Source organism: Podarcis tiliguerta (genome assembly GCF_965153285.1).
Source record: "Podarcis tiliguerta genome assembly, chromosome: 2".
Taxonomy (NCBI): domain Eukaryota; kingdom Metazoa; phylum Chordata; class Lepidosauria; order Squamata; family Lacertidae; genus Podarcis; species Podarcis tiliguerta.
The window spans coordinates 81,937,270-81,962,422 of NC_139535.1; the positions used below are offsets into that span (position 1 = coordinate 81,937,270).

The 25,153-nt window shown below is 42.6% G+C and overlaps 1 protein-coding gene and 1 long non-coding RNA gene across 8 annotated transcripts in view; one reads left to right on the forward strand and one right to left on the reverse strand.

Annotated features, from left to right (window-relative positions):
* LOC310672492 overlaps window positions 1-18,351 on the forward strand; it is a 39,095-nt gene extending 20,744 nt beyond the window's left edge. The window contains exons 2-4 of the long non-coding RNA XR_014508624.1: window positions 14,378-14,423; window positions 15,275-15,391; window positions 16,691-18,351. This is a non-coding gene — a long non-coding RNA (uncharacterized lncRNA). The remainder of the gene's footprint in view (window positions 1-14,377; window positions 14,424-15,274; window positions 15,392-16,690) is intronic.
* SHISA6 (shisa family member 6) overlaps window positions 1-25,153 on the reverse strand; it is a 257,501-nt gene that overhangs the window by 178,672 nt on the left and 53,676 nt on the right. For all 7 annotated transcript variants that reach the window (XM_083429685.1, XM_083429680.1, XM_083429679.1 and 4 more), the window contains exon 4: window positions 23,946-24,041. In XM_083429685.1, coding sequence (XP_083285811.1) covers window positions 23,946-24,041 — 96 coding nt within the window. The remainder of the gene's footprint in view (window positions 1-23,945; window positions 24,042-25,153) is intronic.

The window sequence follows — 25,153 nt, forward strand, 5'->3', positions numbered from 1 at the left end:
ATAAAGATGCTAACAGATCTGATGTGGCGCAGAAAATGGGATGTGGCAGTGGCATGGAGAGAGACAGGTGGCGGTGCTTTCTGAAAACATCACAGAAACACTGCACCAGAAGCTTCCTCTGATATGCTGGAGATCACTATCCCCATCACTCACAGGCTGTCAGGGCTGCATCCCAGACACATACACGCATGGAATTCTAAGCATCGCAAGCCGCTTCTAGGATCTCGCTCAATAAGACAAGAAAGCTGTTTTGTTTGGAGCTGCTCATCCTGTGGCCGGAGGTATAGCAAAGAGACGAGGAAGGCAATTACCAGGGATCCTACACCATCTCTCACTGGAGCATGCAGCTCAATAAATGGATGACATCAGAGTGCAGTAGAGGTGGTGGTGGCGGCGGCAGCTGCTGCTGCTGCAGCAGCAGCAACAGCTACTCAGCTGTAGCCCTGAACAGAGGAGCCATAGACAGCAAAAAAAGAGTATTTGGGGGAGGGGAGGGGAGGGGAGGGGAACTGTGGAAAGCCGCCAGGGTGTTGATTGATCACCACTTCACTTTCGGCTACCCGAAATACATGTTGTTGCAACAGACAATGAAGGTATCGAATACGGAGCGGCGTGGGGATCACTCAGCTGTGAGATGGGATGCAAGTGGGCCACATGTTTCTGTGTACGTCGAGATCTGTAACAACCCATGCAATGGGGATGGGCCTCTTGCAGGAGGCCAGTGGCCTGAAAGCAGTGGAAGTATAGTTTTACCCCAGGTCCATTTTGGAGCCATTTTGACACCAGAGGCGAAGCATCTACCTTGATGTTGCAGTGCTGAAATGCTGGACAGCCAACCTATTAAAAGAAGCAATGTTGAAGCAGCACAGAGATAGTGCCTGGCCTCCTGTGCTTCTGCGCCTTTTCCAAGTATTCGAGGCAGAAATTCAGCTTGCGAAAGGTGGTTTTGGTGAATGCCTGTTCCTGCCCTCCTCTAAGAACAGATAAGTTACTCATTTATCTTACAGAAGCGTGCTTATATTTCAGTCTAAAGGCATTCAAAATGGTAGGGACAACAGGAAGCAGTGCTACAACCAACAAAAGACTGCTCTGTAAGAGCTGGGAAGAAAATCTACAGAGAGGCCCTGAGGCCACATTGAAGCGCTGTGAAAATTTAAGTACCTCTGCCCAGCTCAAGTGCACAATGGAGTCTGATTCTGGGACTCATTTGGAAGACGATTGAGTAGATAAACAGAAGCAGCTGCTTCTGAGGTTGGGCCCCATCCTTAAAGATCTGCCTCTTGAGAGGACTCCGTTATACTGAAGAAAGACTGAGACACCAGCAACATGTTGGCCCCAGACTTTGAAACTTGACTGCAGCAAGTGGAATCCATCTTCACTCTATCCACAGTGAGTAACATTTGAAATAGCATGGGGATGGGGCAATTTCTCCAATCCTTGTGTTTGGTCCCAGTACTGTTCCCTTCAAAAGTAGAGGATATGGCTTTGGTCCTTGTCTGGGAGAATGGGCAGAACAAACATACGTCCTATGGGCAAAATTTTAGAATGACAAAAACAAAGAAAACCCAAGGCTTCAATTTACATACACTTGCTTGGGGAAAACGCCCATTTGACTCAATAGAAATTACTTCTGGGTAAACATGTACTAGATTGGGTTTCTGTCTTGCAGTATCTTAAGTGAATTAAATAGCTGGTGTAAGATGCTTGCTTAACTGTTAAGTATTGCTGGTCTTTTTGACCTAGTTGACTTGAGAGCCGTACAGAATGCCTTCTTGGAGAATGTCCAGTAGTTCTTGCACAGAAAAGCAAAACCTCACAGTCAGTGTGAGATTGAATTGGGCCTAAAACAATTGGATATGTCATATTTCAAACAGTGTTTTCATGATTTAATTTGGAGAGACTTTTTACCAACTGAAAGTTTTGCTGCTCTTCTCAAACATGCTGCAACAGTTGTCTTCAAGAATGTATTTTTTTCTGCAATCTGGCAAAACATTGGGTGCACTTAAGTCCATAGGAACCAGTTAACTGAAGCACAGCCTATCATTACACTGTATTGTGTTGATGTGCTGCCGATACATTTTTCTGGGATCTGTTTTGGATTTGATCCTTTTGCTGAACATTTACTTTCAGTTGAACCTGGGGAGAGGGTAAACAGAATCTGTCAACAGCACTTCACAGTTTTAGGTGCCTACCTTTTATGTATTGCTTTCAATAGGGACTTTTTTTGGTTCTCCTACTCCAAGGTGTGTTCTTGACCTTGACGTACTTGCATTCTGTCTGTGAACCACCATTTTTATTGCTTTGTCTGCTTAGCACCAAAATGAGCAGATGGGTATGACTTGTTCGTATGAGATTAAATTGCCAGTGTCTGTCTTCATGCCTGTGAGAGATACTGTGGTTTGGTTGCCTAATGAACACAGGGTGTATGATATACCAAGTCAGTTAGATCTAGCACAGAACACTGACTAGAAGTGCCTTGCCTGTGTTTCGGACAAGGAACATTTTCAGCCCTGCTTGGAGCTGCTGGGGTTTGGACCTCAGACTTTCTGTCTGCAAGGCAGCTGCTTCACTACTGAGCTATGTCTCTTCCCTTTTGGTTGAATTACAAGCAGTAAATGCATTAAGATTACTAATTGTATCAATTTAGAGGAACCACTAAGATGTCTCTCAGTCTGGAACAGAAACAAGGTCATCCAAAAACAAGCTAGTTATTTTCTCATATTCAGGGGACTCCTGAGTACAAAGAAGTGTATAAGTTTGTAAATTGAAAGGAATTTCTTTTTTAACCAAACAATGTCCTTGTGAACTTCCAGAACCAAGTAGCTCAACTCATTGTTTGTGGAGGGTACTTCTTGGTTCATACTGAACACCAAAGACAGGAACTGCTGACTTTACTACTATCCTTTGGGGATTTTTTTTGGGGGGGGGGGAGTCAGCAAATGTGGTAGCCCAATCACAGCTATGCTAACATCCTAGATTTATCCATTATTTTCCATGGCAACTTTCACTTTCACTATAAGAAGGATGGGGAAGGAAAACTAAGAGGTCTAAAAGAGCCATTTGTTGGGCCAACTTTTTGAGTCTATCAGTTACGTAAGTCCACAGTTGACTTGTGGAATATTGAAGGTGTTAGTTGCAAAAAGGAAGGGAAATTGAGTGAGAATGTAAGAACATAAGAAGAACCTGCTGGATCAGGCCAATGACCCATCTAGTTCAGCTTCCTGTGTTCACAGTGGCCAACCAGATGCCTGCAGAAAACCCATATGTAGGATTGGAGCACAAGGGCACTCTGCCCTTTTATGGTTTCCAGAAACTAGTACTCAGAAGCACTACTGTCTCCAACTGTGAGGCAGAGCATAATGGCTAATAGCCATTGACTAATTGATAGCCCTCTCCTCCACGAATTTCTTTAATCCCCTATTAAAGTCATCTATGTTGGTGACCATCTCTGCCTCCAGTGGGAGTGACTGCCATAGTATAACAACAACAACAACAACAACAACGATAATAATTTATTATTTATACCCCGCCCATCTGGCTGGGTTTCCCCAGCCACTCTGGGCGGCTTCCAACAAAATATTTAAATACAGTAGTCTGTTAAACATTAAAAGCTTCCCTAAACAGGGCTGCCTTCAGATGTCTTCTAAAAGTCTGGTAGTTATTTTTCTCTTTGACATCCGGTGGGAGGGCGTTCCACAGGGCGGGTGCCACTACCAAGAAGGCCCTCTGCCTGGTTCCCTGTAACCTGGCTTCTCGCAGTGAGGGAACCACCAGAAGGCCCTCGGCACTGGACCTCAGTGTCTGGGCAGAATAATGGGGTGGAGACGCTCCTTCAGGTATACTAGACCAAGGCCATTTAGGGCTTTAAAGATCAGCACCAACACTTTGAATTGTGCTTGGAAACATACTGGAGCCAATGTAGATCTTTCAAGACCGGTGTTATGTGGTCTCGGTGGCCGCTCCCAGTCACCAGTCTAGCTGCTGCATTCTGGATTAGTTGTAGGTTCTGGGTCACCTTCAAAGGTAGCCCCACATAGAGTGCATTGCAGTAGTCCAAGTGAGAGATAACTAGAGCGTGCACCACTCTGGTGAGACAGTCTGCAGACAGATAGAGTCTCAGTCTGCATACCAGATGGAGCTGGTAAACATCTGACATGGACTCAGAATTGACCTGTGCCTCCATGGACAGCTGTGAGTCCAAAATGACTCCCAGGCAGCGCACCTGGTCCTTCAGGGGCACAGTTACCCCATTCAGGACCAGGGAGTCCTCCACACCTGCCCTCCTCCTGTCCCCCCAAAACAGTACTTCTGTCTTGTCAGGATTCAACCTCAATCTGTTAGCCACCATCCATCCTCCAACCGCCTCCAGACACTCACACAGGACATTCTCTGCCTTCATTGGTTCTGATTTGAAAGAGAGGTAGAGCTGGGTATCATCCGCATACTGATGAACACCCAGCCCAAACCCCCTGATGATCTCTCCCAGCAGCTGCATGTAGATGTTGAAAAACATGGGGGAGAGGACAGAACCCTGAGGCACACCACAAGTGAGAGCTCAGGGGTCTGAACACTCATCCCCCACCACCACTTTCTGAACACGACCCAGGAGGAAGGAGTGGAACCACTGTATAACAGTGCCCCCAGCTCCCAGCCCTTCTAGACAGTCCAGAAGGATGTTATGGTCGATGGTATCAAAAGCCACTGAGAGTTCCAGCAGAACTGGGAAACAGCTCTCACCCTTGTCCCTAGCCTGCCGGAGATCATCGACCAGTGTGACCAAGGCAGTTTCAGTCCCATGATGAGGCCTGAATCCCGACTGGAAGGGATCCAAATGGTCCGCTTCTTCCAGGTGTGCCTGGAGTTGTTCAGCAACCACTTGCTCAATCACCTTGCCCAAGAATGGAAGATTTGAAACTGGGCAATAGTTGGCCATATTGGCTGCATCGAAAGATGGTTTTTTAAGAAGCGGTTTGATAACCACCTCTTTCAGCAGGTCTGGGAAGGCTCCCTCACAGAGAGAAGAATTCACCACCCTGCAAAGCCCATCACCCAACCCTTCCCGGCTAGCTTTTATAAGCCAGGATGGGCAAGGATCAAGGAGACAGGTGGCTGGTTTCACTCGTCCAAACAGCCTGTCCACATCCTCAGAGGTAACAGATTGGAATTGATCCCATGTAACTTGACTAGACAGGACTCTAGCAATCTCCCACTCCAGCCCTGCTCCCACGGTGGAGTCTACCTCTTCCCGTATCTGAGCAACTTTATCTGCAAAAAACTCTGTAAAATCATTGCAGGAGATCATGTGGCCCGTACTGTGCCCCGATGGAGCACCGTACCACCTGAAAGAGTCTCCTGCTGCTGTTTTCTGCAGATGCAATAGAGGCGGTGAAGAAAGTCTTAGTTTTAACTATGTACTGCATGAAGAAGTACTTTATTTTATCTGTCCTCAATCATTCAACATTCAGCTTCATTGGATATCCATGAGTTTTAGTGCTATGAGAGAAGGGGAAAATGTTTCTATCTACTTTCTCCATGCCATAGAGTCCCAAATGCTGTAATCTTTATTCATAGGGATTTGCTCCATCCCCTTGATCATTTTGGTTGCCTTTTCCTGAACCTTTTCCAGATCTACAATATCCATTTTGAGGTGAGATGACCAGAACGGTACATAGTATTCCAAATGCAGCTGCATAATGGATTTCCCCTGAGAATAGGGGAAATGGTCTCCTTGATGCTCTGACAATTTATGGTTTTCTGCAGGTACCATTAGGGTCAGTGAGATGCATGCCACGAGGTCAAAAAAACTTCCCTTCCCTTCTACTCCCCCCAAGTTTATATTGCTATATCCACTGCTCAAAATATTCCTCCACAGGCTGTGTGCACTACATAGTGCCTTAGTGTTCATGGGCATGATGATCAATGCATGTGCATTAGAAACAATATGACCCCCACACCTCACCTGGAAATTTAATTGCACACTTGCATGGTGGTGGGTAAATGCAATGCCTCCCTTTTCTTCTAAGAGGAGTTATGAAGGAGGGAGAAATGTCTCCCATGGCCAAGACCTCGCCCAAACAAGGAGCCTGGTTAAGGTGGCCATTTGATAGCTGACTTAAAACAGAAAAGTAAATGAAACATATTACCAAAAAAGCGGAGAACAGAGGAAGAGATATTCATAAGATGTGTGTGCTTTACTTTAGATGTCTAGATGCAATTTTAGAAATTACTAGAAAGTAAATAAGACTGTAATACACCCTGGAGAAGGCTGTGGCCAGGTGACTGGTGTATCTGTCCCACCGGCCAACTGTTGATGAGCAATTTCAAAGCCTTTCCTCTCCCTTCTTAGAGATCTTTATCCTCAAACCAGGCTTTGGCAGCCTTCAAATGAAGGATGCATTCCAGTAAAGGACTGGCCTCTATAATGTAGGACACATGGCCACCCTAATTCAGGTTCAAGACAAGGAGTGAGTGGAATGTGGCTCCTGAGTTAGTAGAAGGAAGCCATTTTCCTGCCCCTTCTCAGGGCCTGGCTCCCACGTTAATTTTGAAGGGGCAGATTTTGGGAAGCAGTCCTAGGCCTTCACCATGCGCTGCCCATGGCAACTGCTTTCCCATCCCTTTAATAAGAGTATGGTTCTGTTTCAAAATAGGTTTCTGTAAAAGATGGTTTCCGCAGATGTTTGTCATGAATCCAGGGCTATTTAACATTTTCATTAATAACTTGGATGAAGAAGTGAAGATTATACTCATCCAACATGCGGGAAATATGAGGAATTGCAAACACTACAGAGGACAGGATTATCATTCAAAATGACATTGGAGCAACTGGGTTATATGTCATGGAATGCAATTAAGGAATGAGAAATGGCAAAGCATCACCCATTGGAAAGAAAAGCCAAATATGTAACTATAGAAAGGGAGGGACAGTGGCCATCTTCCAGCACTCCTGAGAAGGCTTTAGGGATTAGCATGCATCACAGTCTGGATGCAGAGTCAATACCATGACATTGGAACAACAACAACAAAAGTTGGAATATTGTGTCCAGGACTGATATCATATTTTCACCAGGATGCACTCAAACTGGAAAAGATTCTGAAAGCAGCTGTGAAGATGTTGAGGAATTTAGAATGCACGACCTTATAAGGAAAGGACAAAGGGACTAGGAATATTTAGCCTATGCAAGACAATATGTGAGAGGACTTGAACATTTATCACATTGTGTGGGGACCCCTCCTATCATCAGAAACTGTTCTGCCATTGCCTGACAGCTCCACAGTATGTTATCCCATAAACATATAGTATGTAATTTGTTCCTTGAAAGCTCTGCCGCATCACACACCCTTCTGTCTGCCACCTACAATGTAGCTGGATAAGGTTTTGCCTCAAGGGCTTATCTTTAAACTTCAGAAAGAGTTTAAAGAAGCCATGTTCCTATGTTATGTCTGTCTGGTAGCAAAGACTCTCGTATTGCAGGGATTTGTTCCCCGACTTTGCCATGTTCTTTGGACTATTCATCATAGGTTTTCTTGCAATGGCAACTAGGAACAGGCTTGCACAAGAAGAGTTTGGCAGGAGGGGTGAAGCAGCTTTCTGTTTCAAGCTGCCATTCATCTGGAGATCCCATCTATGTGGATGGAAGAGTGACAACCTTTGACTTGCTCACCTTCTAAAAGAGAAGGCTTGTTTCTGAAATGGATAGGGGTTTAGAATCATTCTGTTGGCCTCTGTGCATTGAGATAAGTATTGGTGTGAAATCCATACCTCTGAGACTGTGCTTCCTGCTCATCGGGAGCAAGGCCATATGAAGAGCACATGGCCAAATGATTGGGCTTGGTGTAAATGTTAGTGGCCTACATTTAAAACTAAAATTGATATTGAACAATGAAGGCCCTTGTGTGGCAGTGTTGCTTCTAGCTGCCCTGAAGGTATCTGGAAGGCCCTGCCAGTAACTGTGCATCTAGGGAGAAGTACCTCTGCACTCGCCACCTTTTGTCCTCCTTATGAATGACATTACCTGATACTTCGACTCCAAAGCCTCCTGCCTCTGCTTGCTGCAGACTGTGAGCCAAAAAGGACCTAGCACAGTGACAGGTCTTTCCAAAGTGTGCAACAGGAGCATCTCCTCCCATCACAGTCACTGAAATGGATGTGATAAAACATGGTTTGCAGCACTACAAGGAAGTTTGCCAGTTGAAAAATGAATGTGATAAAACATGGTTTGCAGCACTACAAGGAAGTTTGCCAGTTGAAAAACCCAACAGACTAGTCCTTTCAGTCTTTTGGCAGCCACCTACTTGGCTTTTACTTTGCTGCTCTAGGGTTGTACATCTAGGTGATGCTCTTCTTGGTGAGGCAAACATCATGTGTGGATTGACACACAGTGGCACTGTTGGCTATCTGAGTATTCTCCCCACACTATATAAAGTAGTCATTGCCACCTGTAAGACAGGTATTTTATTGTGGTTCATTACAATTCAGATTATATGACTTAATCTGGGGGGCTGATGATGTGTGAAGGGTATTAATATGTGCCAAGGGTTGGACTTCAGGATTTTCTAGTCCCTTCCAGCCCTATGACTATTCCATGAAGAGTTAGCTCCTTTTAAAGACTAGCTCAGGGGTCAGCAAGGTTTACCTTGCCTGGGCCGGATCACTCCAGTAGAGATCTCTCGGTGGGCCAGATCGCTCACTCATGTCCCTGCGATTTCCGCCATCGGCGTCTGCACAGACACAATTTCTGGAGCCGTGGAAGCGAGTCCCCGCGCTGCGCTGGTTTAGCGCAGCATGTGGGGACTCACAAAGCGGGCGGCTCAGTTCAGGGGCGGCTCTGAACTAGGCCACTTCTGGCCCATGGGCCTTAGGTTGCTGACCCCTGGACTAGCTCTACCACAGCCAGCATTCATTACATAAATAGAAAGTGTAAAAATGCTTGCAGTATCATGCCTTAACGTCCCTGCATTGTTGCTCAGAAAGTCAGATAGGGATAAGCCAATCTTGTGCTGAAGCAAGCATAAGCCATTCTCCAGCACTCAAGGTATAAAGCGGCAATGTAAGTACTAAAGGGCTGCAGGGCCATTAGCCCCACTTCCATTGTTGGGCAGCTTGTGCCAGCTTCCCCTAGAATAACTTCTGCAGCAGGAATCATTTTCTATTCATGGAGGCCCAAGGTTCACAAGTGTGCAGGAAGCCTAAATGAGTAGAAAAGATCTCCCACCACAGCAGGACCCAGGAAAGTTGGTATAAACTGTGCTTGATGAGAAGGAATGGAAACATATGGAGAAGGCTGGCAATCTTGTGATTCATCACTGTCATCCTGATGAAGCAAATACTTCTTATTCTCTAGGCTTGCCATGTCCTTAGTCATTGGAAATTGATGGGGCTCCACCTTATATCTTGGGACAAACATGGGTGCCACCAGAAAGAAAAAAAGCATGATGATTCCTCATGTCCCTGATCAGAGATTGGAATAATTGTAGCATGTTCTGCAATGGGTCCTCCATGGCACCAGGGAAGCTAACAGGAACATGTTTTTATCCACACTAATACCAAGTAAGTCCCCATCACATTCACATTAACGGGGCCACTGAAGAGGTGTGTCCAACTTCACGTCAGCATGTTACCAGATATAAGTATATGCAGATTACAAAATCACTAGAAAGTACCAATGCTGAGCAATTTCTTTTCTTTGCAAGTAAAAGCTTCTTGGTTAAAACTCAATCACTAACAGAAGATGATACCCACAATAACCTTGAATGTTGAAGGAGCAGAAAATGTATTGGAAGGAAATCAGTTTTTAATTTTTTTAAAAGAGAAGGAATGGAACCTCACACAAGATTAAGCAAAAATATTGTAGGATGGGAGAAACAGGAAACCTGAAGCTTCCATAAAACCTGGAACATGTTTGAACATTTGACTGCTGAAATCAGCCTTCACCCATTTGAGGGCCATAAGCATAACAGAAAGGCTGGACAAAATGAGCATCAAGGCTTTTTCCTTTATCTGACTCGATCCTACATTCCCATAGTAACCCAGAGGATGATGAGTATTGTGATTGTCACTTGGACATCCCAGCAGAAAAATCTGTCTCAATGCAGAGGAAGAGGATTTTAAAAATAAAATAAGAAACATCCCTGAAAAGCACTAAAAAGTTGTGAATACTCCAAACAAGACAGCTGCCTCCCTCACCTACTCCCTGAAGATTTGTGTTACACTGTCCTCAGGGACCTGTGAATTATCTGACTGGTGTTTCAAAACTGCACAAGTAAGTAATAGGTAGCTGTTATAGAAACTGCTAAGAGACGTGCTTCCTCAACCAACTCTGTAGGTACAAAATGACCTGGGGAAACTAGCCAGTGTTCAGCTCCAGAAACACAGGTGTCTGATCTCAGCTCTTGAAACGGATAATTGATAAACTGGGCAACTTGAATGTGTCATGGAAGGTGTCAAACGTTCACATGCTCACAGCCTGAGAAACTGAGTTGTTTATGTGATGATGGCAGGCCAAGAGTCAAACAGCACAAGATTTGACAAATTATTTCCAACTTTCCCATGTGGCTGCATGTGGCTGAAGCAGACCACTGATTTCACAACGCTTACCACAACATCATTGAAGACACATGAGATGTAATAGCTATATGCAGCAAAATACTGCAAGGGAAATTTAAAAATTCCATGGTGAACAAGGCCCTTCAGATGGACAAAATATATGGAAGCCCCATATTCCAGTTAACAAATTATGGTCTGCAGCCAGAGTACTAGTGAGGTAAAATGAACTAACTGAGCCATGAGCCTTTATTCACTTCAGATAAAACAAGGCAGCCTTCATTGTTGTACCAGTAACTTAAAGAGATTATTAGCCTGTGAACTTTTCTTTTGGAGAGAGGGAGAGGCAGAAATATGCCGCTATCTTTTTACACTTTATTTGAAGAGTGAAGTCCATACCCTCAGTGTGACTCATCTTGGCACTGCTACAATATAAAACACAGCTTTCCCACCCTTCTTCCCCAGCACCCACTAAAATTGACTCCGGGGAGCTCAGGAGAATGCTCAGAACAGTGAAGCCAAATGCTTCCCTAATGGAACAATCACTTAAGCGTGATGTTGAATTTCTCCCATAGTTTACAAAGTTATATAGTTATGCATTTGGGAAATAAATAATGTTGTGGTCAACAGGAAAAGACAAGTGAAGTGGAGCGTTTGGAGATGGGATCCTGACCGTAAAATAACTATAAGCCGCTGAAGAGATCCTTGACTTGCTAGTTGTGATAAGCATGCAGAATTATTAGGAAGAAGAAGAGGAGTTTGGATTTGATAGCCCAAGGTCACCCAGCAGCTGCATGTGGAGGAGCGGAGACGCGAACCCGGTTCCCCTTACAAGACTACCGCTCTTAACCACTATACCACACTGGCTCTCTTAGGGCATGCATTTCCAATACTAAGCTCAGATAATGCATTGCTTGAAACAAGTGTCCAGTTTTGGTCATTCATATCTGAGACGAATATGTTGAAACTGGAACTAATGCAGAAAATAGCAAGTAGGATAAGTAGGGACCCAAAACGTTTTGTGTTCAGAGGGTTACAGAGCTGGGCCAGCTCAGCTTAGGAAAAATGAATGGAGATAGGTATGATCTGTTGGCAGCACATTTCCAGGACATTCAAAACTCATTAACATGGGAGCCTTAATCAGGAGTTTGCAGATAATGGGGACTAGCTGGAAAGCGCCGAAGAAGTTCCACCATTGGTGTAAATATTCTTATTGTCTCTAGTCTCTATCTGGGTTTATTGGTGAGGACTGTTACTTTTCCTTAGTCCTGTGGCATCATAACTGTGTGCATAATGGAGTGCAAAATACCTGGCTTTGCCTGGGGATTGTGCCTGGTCCTGATCTGCATAGATGCTTTCAATATGTTTGATGCATTTTATTTACACTCCCCACTTGTGCCTTTAAGATGAAGAATTAAATCTGGAGCAGCCATGAAAACTACTGAAGGCAGCATTACAGGCTCATGGATTTGTTTGTGAGTTTGTGCTGTGAAGCTACCATAGCGAGCAAGCGAGCAAACCCTTGATTTTGCCTGTGTTTATTCCTGTGAGGCTGCTGCTTGGAAGATTTTCAGGCTCCTCTCACTTCCTTGGGATTATCAAGGTCTAACAAAAATATGGCATGCAAAAATATGCAGCAAATTCAGGAAGGCTGCCTGCCTGCTTCCTCCCCACCCCCTTAAGAAGAGCCACATCAGGATGGGAAATTTGGGATTCAGAAGATGGGGGGAGGGTTATTCAGCACCTCCTGCCTACTACCACTTTGACACCCCTTCTCAAAGTGGATTTTCTTTTTTTTAAAAAATAGAACTGTTATTTTAAACATTAATCTGTTGATTGTATGAATGCTTAATTGCTTAATCAATTACTTTATTAACATGACTTAAAGCTGCATATGAATAAAACATTATCTTGGAAGAAGAAGAAGAAAAAACACTTTTTCAGACACATGCCACAGCAGACATCTCAGAAGAGGCAGAGGTGGGGGACTCTATAATATCTAAAATTACTGCTTGTGAAGTCCAGTTTGGATTAATTACAAACCAAGCAGTGGAAAGGACATTAGATTTCCCCCCCTTCTTTTTGAGAACATTGAATTTCTCATAAAATCCTTTGTGAGCAAAGCACCATTTTTAAAGCACTAAATGAGATCTAAGCAGGAGCAGCAGATGTACTTATATGGCCAAATACTGATCAATAAATACTGAAAGAGAAACCCTTTCCAAGAGAATGTTGAAGCAGCCCTCCCCCTTTTTTGCTTTTACACATGTAAGCAATGTGATGAGGCAGCCCACAATCCCCACGCTTAAAGACTAGTGACAATAGAGAGCCCATGTAGCTCAGTAGGAAGAATCCTTCCTGGGAAAGGGCACTCAATAATAGACTGACTTTTCCCTTTGAGTTGTGTGATTTATTTTGACATAATACACAAGGCAAAGAAAGAGGAATTCATTAGGGTGAAATAGATTGCTACATAACTGCTAAGATGAAAATAAAGCCACTGGCAGAGAAAATGGAGGAAAGGGATGCCTTAAAGACACAGGTATGCAACAAAGTGGTGGCATGTGGCTATAAAAGAAAGTCAGTCAGTAGCCTCAGTTGCTTTTTCTCAAGCCTACTGGGTTGGACAACTGTTTACCAGTTAGTGCAAGTTACCTCCATATAAACCATAGCTTCATAGACTGTGACAAAGATGGTTTACTCCCATCTCCCAAGGTGGGTTATGGAGGTGCAAATACTGATTTATCAGCAGGAACTATTTAAATAAAATGGGCATGTAAACATAAGTTAAATCTGAATATATTTCTTATGCCACTAAGATCGGCCTGCCTCTGAGGCTATTCTTTTTTCAGTATAAGGATATATGGGATAAAAGGATAAAAAGGACGAGTGTGGGAAATGATATTTTATGGGTTCTTGTTTGGGAAGTTCTATCTAGCCAACTCAATAGAAGTCCTCACTGTCCCTTCCTCTTCCGGCATATAGACATTTGTGCATTATCTATATGAGACATCCTTTTACCGGTGACCTAAAAATCAACATGTTTACAGAAACTTGTTTGAAAAGTTCTGTATACCCCACTTGATACAGTTTCTTATTCCTGTCTCTGCCTCTTTCTCTTTCTGCATAGATATTTGCACATCGTTCTACTAGTGACTTAAAGTTAGCAAGAAAATAATCGCTAAATTTCAAACTAACAGTGCATACAATAGTGTATACAACCAGAATACATCACTCTTTGCCATCACCTCCAGCCTCACCAGTTTAAGATGACAAGAATACCATGAACATCAGTATGCATGCCCCAGCTGAGCTATATGATAGTCACTCAGGTTATTGTCTTCCATGAGTATCTCTTCTCCACCACCTGAATTATGATATTATCTTCCACCAGACTTAGTAATGGGAGAGTAATTCAAAGGGGTGCTGTGTGATGCATGCAAAAGCATTTCTCTGTCTCTCTTTTTAAACTGAGTAGCCACAATCCAATGCAGAGTGTTGACTTCAAAAAGCTTAAATCCAAGCATTTCTTTGTTTCATTCTGACCAGTGTCTTTATTATATTTGGTGATCCTTTCAATATGAAAGGATAAAGAAAGGCCTCAACCATCTTTTCCTACTCAAGTTTAACTTTGAAACACTTTGTCATATTGTATAACTTTGGCTAATTAAATAATCTATGGCCTTTTATACTTTGGGGCGGGGAGTGTTTTTTTTTGTTTGTTGCCATGTTACATATTTTTGTGTTTTTTATATTGCAAACTACTTTGCGATCCCTGGATGAAGGGTAGTATAGAAATTTAAATAATTAACTAACTAGTTAATACCACTTTAGCTTATCTCTTGGTCTCAATGAAAACTCATGGCACTTCTACTTGGAAGTAAGTCCCACTGTGTCCAGTCCTTTTTATTCCTCTTATCTATGCCTTCTCCATTTGTATGTACAATATTTGTTTCAACAGAGTGTTGAAGAAATACAATTTATTTATACAGAACATTATGGGAGACCTTGTACATCACTGCTTTTCCCCTTTCTAATAACGCAGTTCTCCCTTCTGGTTGCTGCATCGCTGGGATCTGAAATCTCACAAAGATTCCAAGATTGCTCTGTTGAGTAGGCAGTAGGTTGTTAAGCACCAAGTGTTGAACTGGAGCAAAACAGACACATGACACCTGCGGCCTTTCAGCTATAGAGTGCATCCTTCAGGTCTGGAATTGGGGGCATAGCCCCAGTCTGATCCCAATGTTGACACAGAATTTCATGTACCATTCTGTCTTTCTCTCTCCAAATGCTGCTGTGTAAGATCACCACAGTTTGATTTAGCTATCTAAACTAATTTTATTGTGCAAACATGACCATTTAAGCATTGGCTAGTGGGGTTGGTTGTTTTGCTTCTTGAGCACTGCTGCAATGGGGTTGGTTTATCTGCTATGTTTATAAATGTTATTGGCTGCTTTGAGGTCACTAGCTGAATGTGGTCATGTATTTGACCAATCTTTATTTAAAGGTTTAATGTACTGACATGTCTGAAGAAATTATGCCTCAGAAACCTGGAAAGAATACTACCTGCCTGCCTGGATGTTTATACTCTAGACAGTATCCTACTATATGACTAGAACTGTTTTGTGGAATTTGCCATCTGAAAATAATAGTCACAACTGTTGATTTCTCTTTGATATCTGTGTAAAGGCAGGTGCATATGCTGCATTTAGCTTCTCTGCTATATTTCAGGATTAATGGGTGCTCCCCATACACCTTGATAATCCAACTTCTCCCTTGGCTCCACCCTCAGAGTTCCGTGGCCTACTGGGATCACTCAGTGGAAATTCAGATGCTGCTTGTGCACAGGTCAAGTATTTTAGGTTACAATCTTCATCCTAATTGCCAGTGCCTGCTTCCCCCTATCTCTTATTAATAGCTGTCATTCATTGCAATTTTACCTTTAGCCCCAACGCCAAATCTGAATGTGCTAGCAGAGATTCATTGCTGGCATCTTCAGGAACTTGCTAAAGAGGGCCAACTTCAAAATATAGAAAGTGATAAGACCCAGAAATTCCAAGTGCAGAGTTGGTACTACATAGTGCAATGGTGGGAAACAGAGAAAATTCTAACACTACCTGCTAACTGTACAATGACAGTTCTGCTTTGTGATAGGATATCTGAAACAAAATCTGTATAATGGTACAGTGACATGTTTGTTACGCTTGTAGAGTTTTACTTATCCTGTAAAATACAGTCATAGCAACAGTGATAGCATATGGTGCTAGGTTTAGTTCAGTTTTGCATTTCCCTTTATCATGTTTGTTGTCCTTGAGCATATGAAATATATAATGCTGGCACATATTTGGTGCTTTCTTCTCTTCTGCTTCAGATCTTTCTATGCCTTGTAATATGCTTATGAGCACATGTCTGGCTTCATGCATCTTTATGGGTCCTTGGCCTGTCTCCCTTCCTGTTGTCCTTTTGCTGCCCCATACTAAGCAAGTTGTCCAGAGACAGCGCAGATAAATAAGCTACCATAAATAAGATTTCCACTAGAGCAGGAATTCTTCGGTAATGCTCACTAACTATGAATCACCCTTCCCTAGTCTAGCTGTTCTGTCTGCAGCATATATAATTGGCTGCAGAATCTGGATAATCTTCCATTAATTTGAAATCAGAAAACAGAGTACACACACTTCATGCAATCACAATGAATAGATATTATATTGGGTGACAATAAACTAATTCATTGGGATGCAGATGACTGCAATTTGCTCTCCCCATGCCAATGTGATCTTGCTAACAAGTGTTAATGATAACTGGGAGTGTACTTGCCAAAATCTCAATTTTTGCATTGCTTATTCATGGAGAACTTTGGCTGCTGCTATGAGACTATGTGCCCCTTCCAGCTTTCCTTAACTATATCTAACTGGCAGCACATGAAGTGCTTAATGAACCATTTTGAGAACACAGGGACATTTGATGAAGTGACACAGTGAAAGAGGGTCCTAACTGCACTCCTTGAAAGTGTGATAGCCTATCATGTATCCCTGTGAGCAGAACCTTGATGATAAGGGTGGACACAAAGAGGGGCATAGCCACACACATGCATTTATACAGATTCATATCTACACAGTGGTTTTTAGTTGGTTTATTTTATTTCAGGTATGCAACGGAGGAGCAATCAACACCGAGACTGCAATCTAAAAGGGGGAAGTTTGTATTACTAGAAGATGACATGAAAAAGACATCAGGACCCTGGACAGCACTTAGGGAGAAAATGGGAGAATAATAAAGACAAGGGAGAGTGCCATCCATGACTTTGTGGATTTTGCAGGCTGATCCTGAAGAAAAGTCTCTCACCCACATTCTAGCTTTTCTGCCCGTTTTTACAATTTTGTGTAGGTTTCTGTGAGATAAGTCATCAGGTTAACCACTACACTTTGAAATGAATAGGATGTGTGTATCAGAGACAAGCATGTAAGTAAACATACTTTTTTGGCTTAAAAAGCAATGTCTAATGCAACTCTTCACTTGCATGCCATCACATGTGCTCCTTATGCTATGCTGGAACAAATGCCATTACCATATGTGGGGTATGTGTATTGTCATGTTATTAATATCATTTTCCCGACACTTGTCATCTCCCATCTACTTGTCTTCATGTCCCTGTCTTCTCTTTGCTTACTTTCATTTGACTTAATCGTCATCCACTTTTTCTACCGAAACACACACAAAACAGCTTACAAAAGAGCTTCAATTAGGTACAATAAAAATATAGACATGCAAATACAAAACACACAGAAAACACTCTATATTTTTCAAGTCTCCTGCTCCAACTCCCTACTGTTCTTTGTATTTTTCTCTCATAATATTGCCCTGCTCATTTTTCATAGATGGCAGGCATCCTCAGTAAGATAACTGATTTCTGGAAGTTACAGGATTGCTCTGGTAGAAAGGGGCTGCCTCATTTATAGCTCACTAATGCTAGCTGTTGAATAGTTAAGGACTTGTATAATGTTTGCATCCATTCACGTGAGATTCCTGTGCTCCTAACACCATTTACACTAACCTACAACCTAAGCAGCAGATGTTAGAGAGCAAGAAACTTGAGGGTTGTTTATTTCATATGTGTTTAGATGCAGAGCCTGATATAATATTCCCCCAATATAAAATGGAATTTGAAACACATATTCCTCATTTCACAAAGTATATGTCTTAAGAAACCACAATACTATTTGGAAGTGTTGTGAGCACAATAATATATGATCCAAGTCCTCCCATTGTGTATATTTCTACAACTTTTAATAGGGGTGGGGGGTGGAAAATCTTTTTCAGCTTGGGGGCCACATTCCTTTCTGGACAACCTTCCGAGAGCCACGTGCCTGTGGTGGGCAAGGCCAGAGGAAGATGTAGGTGGAGCAATGAATGCAAATTTTACCTTTGTACTGTAGGCTAGCATCTACATGCACCTCCACAGCCTGCTTTGTCCTCTATCCAGGTAAGCAAGAGTCATTATCAGAGTTCAAGGAAATATTTCAGCTAGACCAAAAAAACAAACAAACTCGAGGAGGGTGTGGAGCAAGGCCAGCTGAGATGTGTGGCCTGGGGAGAGAGGGTGTGGATGAGTATAGACTCTGCTTCTTAGGGACATTTGTTGCAGAATTGCCCCTGACAGTGGAAAGGGCCAATGAAAAGAGGCAACTTTCATCTGAGGCGAAGTAAAGGATGTGAGGGGGAAACAGGAAATGAAGCATTCTGACAGTGCTTGTCCACACCTCTATTTGCCCCACTTTCCTCCAGGAAAACCTACAGTTTATAGCTGAATTAGATAATAATAATAATAATAATAATAATAATAATACCCTGCCCATCTGGCTGGGTTTCCCTAGCCACTCTAGGTGGCTTCCAACAAAATATTAAAAATACAATAAAACACCAAACATTAAAAACTTTTCTGCAGATTGTTGTTTGCTCTGATTCAGTGGCAAAGAGTATGTTTTCCAGGGAAACTGGTGGGGGAAATGCAAAACTGCCTGCACCCATACCTAGAAAGCAGGGGACAAGCAGAAATGTGGGTGAGCACTTAAGAGTCTTAAGTGATAGAATTCCAATGGGGATAAACTCCTTCATTTGGTTTCATGAATCACCAGGAAATCACATTGGCTATATATTGCGCACTTTATCTGATTCTTCAGAAACAGAGAAACTCAATGGCCAAAACAAATTGCATTGTGCAGAGTTACGGAATAAGGTTAACACAATTTAAATGAAAAGGAGCAAGGAAATGCAAAACCTGAGCAATTCCTGCTGTCAATAATCAGCCATGCTAGTTTGGGGTTTTTGTTTTGTTTTGTTACTTAATAGCAGAAATCCTGCAAAGATTGTCCAAGGGTAGCTTGGCACAAAGAACACCTGCATCCATGGTTTTGCTAAGAAGAAGAAAGGAATGGGAAGAAGCAATCTTCTGAAAAAAGTTTAGTTATTTTAGACCATTTTTGTGCTTATGTGTGTACATAGCTGTTACCCAGACCTGCATGTTTTGTGAACCACCAAGCCAAACATTCCCACTATTCACCTAAAACATTCCAACAGGGCTCAATAAATGGCCTGGTTCCTCCCCCCTATTATCCAGGTACAGCAAAATCCAGGAGATTGTCAAATACCCAAAGCAGACCACAGTATATCACTGGTGGGCTGTGTTCAGCTGTAGAACATCACAAAACATGCAGGCCTGGTATAGATATGCAGTTTGTCATTCCAGAAACTCAACCCAACTTTGGTTTTCTTAAAATATGGTAAGTGAGAACAAAGCTACTATCAGAACCTGGCTTGTTCTCCGATCAAACCTAAAAGGTGTTGAGCCCTCCCTCTCTCTCTCTCTCTCTCTCTCTCTCTCTCTCTCTCTTACAAAAATGCCCCCATGAATTTTCAATTGACTTGCCTAAGATCCAGGACAGAGCGCTGCCCCCCCCCCCGATGTCAATTCCACCTTTGAAATCATGGTTGCATCACAGGGAACGATTATTTGCTTAAAAGCAAAAGAAGCAGCTTTCTCTCTCCTGTAGCACGTGAGAGGGGAGGTGGGTCTATGAGCCTTAGGGCAGGCTTGTTCACATAGTGGGAAACATTGCAGTTATGTCAGCACTGTGCCTGATAATTAGAAAGAAGGTGGCTTTGCTTGTAGACTGAGAAAAATGGATTATACATCTGCACAGAAACTTCCATGTGAATTAACTGCTTAGAGTGTGCCTATTTTTCCTTGATACATAAATGGTGAGCATCTGGCAAAAGCACGGTAAGCTCCCTTAAGTGGATGTTATTTTGTACTGCGCATTCTCAGTGGAATGAAAGCAATGCAAGCAAACTTAACAAAGCAATGGAACAGTGTGTGAAGCATTTGTGAAGAAGATCCTGGTACAGGGAGCTCCTGCTCCTACAGGGAGTAGGCCTATGGCCGGAGAGCTCTCGTTGATTATGCTGAAACAAGAGCACATTCCCATCCCATAGTTTGGAGAATATGCTTTGCCACTATTTTATAAACTGAAATGTGAGGCTGAGATGACTCATCCAGATGAGTGTCATACCAGAAACATAAATCACCAAAGCCTAGGAACCTGCGGAATGTCAAAAACCTCAAATCACCTATTTGGTATTCAATGGTATAGCATATCATGTACCTATGCTCCCACCCCCAAACAATCTCCCAGTGAATTGATACTTAGCACTTGCAGCACAGCCACACCACAAAGGATAGCTCAGAGTGGGGGGGGGGGGGAGAGCACATGTATCCTAGTGCAAAGAAAAACCAACACAAGATCACAAACAGCTCTAATTAACACAGTACTAAACACAATACACTGATGCGAAGTAAAGCCACCAGTGATAAAGCCATAACATGAAGATGCAATTTTTCAGAGGGAGTTATATCAGGGAATTGCAATGATAGTAGCTTATTTCATGAAGTTGCAATTAAGCTGGGTTAGATAGAACCATCTCTGTTTACAGGTAAACTTACTGAGATATTACAGCTGGTACAACAGCTTTGGTCCAAATGTGTGTGTGTATAAATATGCCAAGAGACGTGCCTGCAATTACGACATCTAAAGCAGTGATGGGTCAGATAAGCGAGAAACATGTATACATAGTTATGGCTCTTGCATGCAAATAGCAGTATTCATTCACGGGTTAAGAAGACATGCATTCCTCAAGCCCACCAGTGCATCTTCCCTTGCAAAAGGTTTTTTTAAAAATAAATAAATAAATTAACACACATTTAAGTATTGCTGAGCACATAAGAAATGCCATGGCTGAATCAGGCCAAAGACACAGCTAGTCCACTTGTAAACATTCAAAATAATTAACCTAAATCAAAAAAGGCCAAACCAACTGGACACAGGATGAAAAGCTGCCACACACTAAGGCACAACTATGCAAAGAGCTTTGCCAAATCTCAAACAGCTCAAATAGTGAAGGCACAGCTTTCGGCTACAATCTGAAAGACACTTATTTGGAAGATAAGTCCCATTCATTTCAGTAGAGCCTACTTCAGAGTAAACACATTTAGGATTGGGGAGTGTATTAAAATAAATAAATAAACCCAGCTCCTTTTATTTAAGCATTCACGCACAATATTTTTTCCAAGCCGCCTTCACTGGCCATGAAAACCTGAAAGTTGCTTTTCTAAAATAATAAGGTTTGAAAATAAAGAATAGTTGTAATTGATTACATTACTGCAGAAGATTCAGCATTCTGTAGGGGGAAATCAATTCTAGAAAGGCTCCTAATTAAACAGTGAGAGTTGGCAAAACTGGATAAAGCTAGATAGCAAAAGCTCATTCACCACTTTCCTGCCTTGCACATGGCCGCTATCACTTATCAATTTTATGCTCCATTTTCTCCCCTCTGCCTTCCTGCCCTGTCAAACCAGGCCTGCATATCTAAGCAAAAATCCCCCATAACTTCCTCTGGAGTAGTGGAAATGACAATAATATGTAGCCAGTCAGGAAAAAAAAAAGGAAAAGCCTGGGACAAAGGAAAAGATGCTTCTGGGAATCTCTCTATAGGTCCCAGTGGCTATTACCTTCAACTCAGTGCTTTGTGCTTCATTCCTGTCTGACCTGTCTCCCATCCAATGAAATCCTTGAAAGGGCAGGCTCACAGGAAGTTTACATAAGTCCCTTTTCTGAAGGTTAGTTCCTGGTTCATATGTGGTGTTCGCTTCCCTCTCAATTTTGTGCTGCGCGTCTGCATACCACCCTGCCCAAAGGGAGAGCATAATCCTATGGGCTCTGCCTCCACCTCAGGAAACTTTATTTGAATACACAAAACACAGACAATACACACATATATTGGTTCTTCTGTGACAGTTCCACAGAACTCATACTGCTTTTGGATGACACTTGTAGAGAAAGGTTTTCTTCCATTGAGTTAAACAGCAAGAAATGTCAGGAAAATAAAGGTGGGTTTTTTTCTGTTTGTTTTTAACAACTTGTGAATGGTGAGCATCCATGGGAACAACAACAGCAACAAGGATGGATATATATGAAACAGCATGTTTCCACATACAGTACATTGTTTCTGTAGAAATAATATATCCATATACATCTATAATATAAACGTACAACAATCTCACAGTGAATCAGCAGGAAACAATGTTGGGTTATCAAGGTGGCTTGTGCCTGCCCAGCAGTACAGACCACCAGCAATGCGCTAATGTGCCACAGAGTGAGGTGGACCCTGGAAGAGACTTGGTGGCAGTGAGCCTAGAAGCTGTGTCTTAGAACCAGGGAGTGGCCCAGCACAGAATAGGCTGCCCCTCTCTCCCCTCAAGTCTTTCTAGGAGGCTAACTCACTCTTCAACAATCTGAAGGCAATAGAATGTGCACAAGAAAGTTAAAAATAAGAATTCACACTATACTGAAAGGAAAACCCAGAGTGATTAAAAGACGAGTCATCAAGGTCCCAGTAACAACAAGTTCCTGAATGTCAGCTGTGAGCATCAGCATGATGCTAGATGGTACGTATGGCATGTATAATTTGCTGTTTGACATAACCACATCAGCACACTCAGGATTGTACTGCATATACATATAATGTTACACAGAACATACATATTGCAGAATATGGATACTGACATGTTTTCTTATTTGTATAGCATATTATATATGTGTGTATGTTATATATCTATCTATCTATCTTTATATCTCTCACAGATTAGGTAGACACACAAAAATATATGACCCTTAAGGAAATCACTTTATAAAATACTTATAATATTGGGGGAAATATATCTGAATACAGTGCACTCCTGTTATACTGAATATGCTGATGCACATTCAATAGATGTAGTGAATAATATGAGCAGCAACCTTATAGCACAATCTACAAGGAGCATCTCATGCAGAAATCCCACTGAAAGTGTAGGGGACAAGAAGTAGAGGAGAACAAAGGCCATGTAGTCCAGTGATCTGCTTTGTGATTGATCCATGAATCCTGACTGGACCATGAATCCATGGGCACTCTAAAGACCAGTTTGTGCAGTCCGGGTTGCACCATGTCACAAGCAAAGAGCAAGTGAACCACAGAAGTCACTGCCAAAGTAAACATCTCTAAAGGACAGGTGTACGAGAGCCCAGTGGTGTGTTCAAGAGGACAGCAAAGCAGAGCAAGGCAAAACAAAACAAAGCTCCCAAGGCTGCTAGACAACCTGACCAGGGAAGCCCCTAGTCCAACATCAAAACACTTCCCATTGTTCTGTATAAAAGGAATAAGGACACCCCCGTCCCCATACATCCAACTTTAGCTAGATGGCCTTGGAAGAATTGTAAGATAACGTTCGGCAAGTATAAGAATGCATATGCTTGTGTAATACAGCCGTTGGAGCTGCAAAACCTTTTCCCTATTATGAAATTTCAGTGGGGTTTGAGCATGAGACATTTCTGTTAGATTTGCTCATAATTATTTGCATCTGTACCAAACCATTAGCTTAATCTGCTCTAAACATTTCCCCCCCATGTGGTACACATGTACAGTATAAGTGGAGCATACTCTGCTTCTACGGCAGCATCCCAGTTTTGGAATAGTGCCATTTTTCTATCCCATGGCTATGGTGGCATTACACTCCCTTCTGTTTTCTTGGGAAATGGTGGCAAGGAAGGCATTTTGCATCCTGTCAGACTGCAAACAGAATTGGCTCATGTCTGTCTGCCAGTCTATACCTTTCCCTGGCCCAAAATGCCACCTGTCCCTCTACAGGTTTTAAGTTCCCACCAATTTGGGTGGGACTTGTAACTCCATGTTCCAGCATAAACCAATGATCTTCCACACTCTTACTGGAATCATACACAAACCAACTTCCAAGTGAGAGACTGACTCAACCCCATCTTTTCTATTTAGCAAAAAATGGTTTCCACTGTACCCTTGCTGTGTCCTCTTCCTAACGTGACAAACCCAGAGGAGATGAAATTATGGAAATCTGGACCTCCGCTTCGATAAATATCCTTTCCATAGTGACCTATCAAGGCAAGATGAGAAACAGCATGTCACATTACTATTCATTTCTAATTATTTGTTAATTTTTATTCCACTTAATGCACAGATAGCTTCTAAACAACATTGTTAAAACACATTATAACACAGAATGCACAGTTAAAATACACAATAAAACAATCCCATTAAAACGCAAACATCCAGGATTAAAAATATACAGTAAAACTGTCCCATTAAATCCATAGCAATTAAAACAGGGCAACTGAGTCAAGAGATTGAGGGAAAAGCCAGTTAAACTGGACCTCTTGCATTTCACCAGTGAGTGCACCACAACACTGGTGCTACTAGTAAAAAATCCACAAGCTCACAATCATCAGACTGTGGTATGGCTAACCTGGTTTCAGCCTTAATCTGGACCAGAGTTGTTTAGGGCTTTATATGTAAGTAACAAGCCCTTGAAACTGGCTTTATGCCACAGCAGATCCCTTAGCACTGGCAAAGCACTATGTAGGTTGTATAATCCTGCACCAGCTGCAGCCTCTAGAGACTAGCCACAAAAGAAGTGCCAAATAGATAACAGAATTGTAGAGTTGGAAGGGACCCTGAGGTCTAGTCCATCCCCCTAGTCCAACCCCCTGCAATGCAGGAATATGCAGCTGCCCCATGCAGGGATTGAACCTGCAACCTTGGCATCATCAGCAACATGCTCTAACCAACTGAGCTATCCATGCTGCACTAATAGTATGCATTGCAGAGTCCAAATATGAGCTTGCAAGTGAATGAGTCACAATGGCCAAGCTATCTTTGTCCAGGTAATGCACCAGCCAAAGCTGGTAATAAGTGCTCTTTGCCACGGAGCCCACCCTGTTCCAAGAGAACTCCTAAACTTTGTACCTGTTCCTTCAGAGGGACAAGTTCCCAATTCTCAGAGCTGGGAAGCACTCACTCACAACATTTCTGTCTTAGCAGGATTCAGCTTCAGTCCTCTACTGCTTTGAAGCATTGGTTCAACATGTGCACAGCCTCTCCTGGCTCAGATGTGTTCTAGAAACATAGCAGTGGTGCCCTCCCTGGGTTGGGGGTAGGGCAAAATGGTGATGAGGCTGGGGGAGTTCTAGGTTAATACTGGGGGAGCTG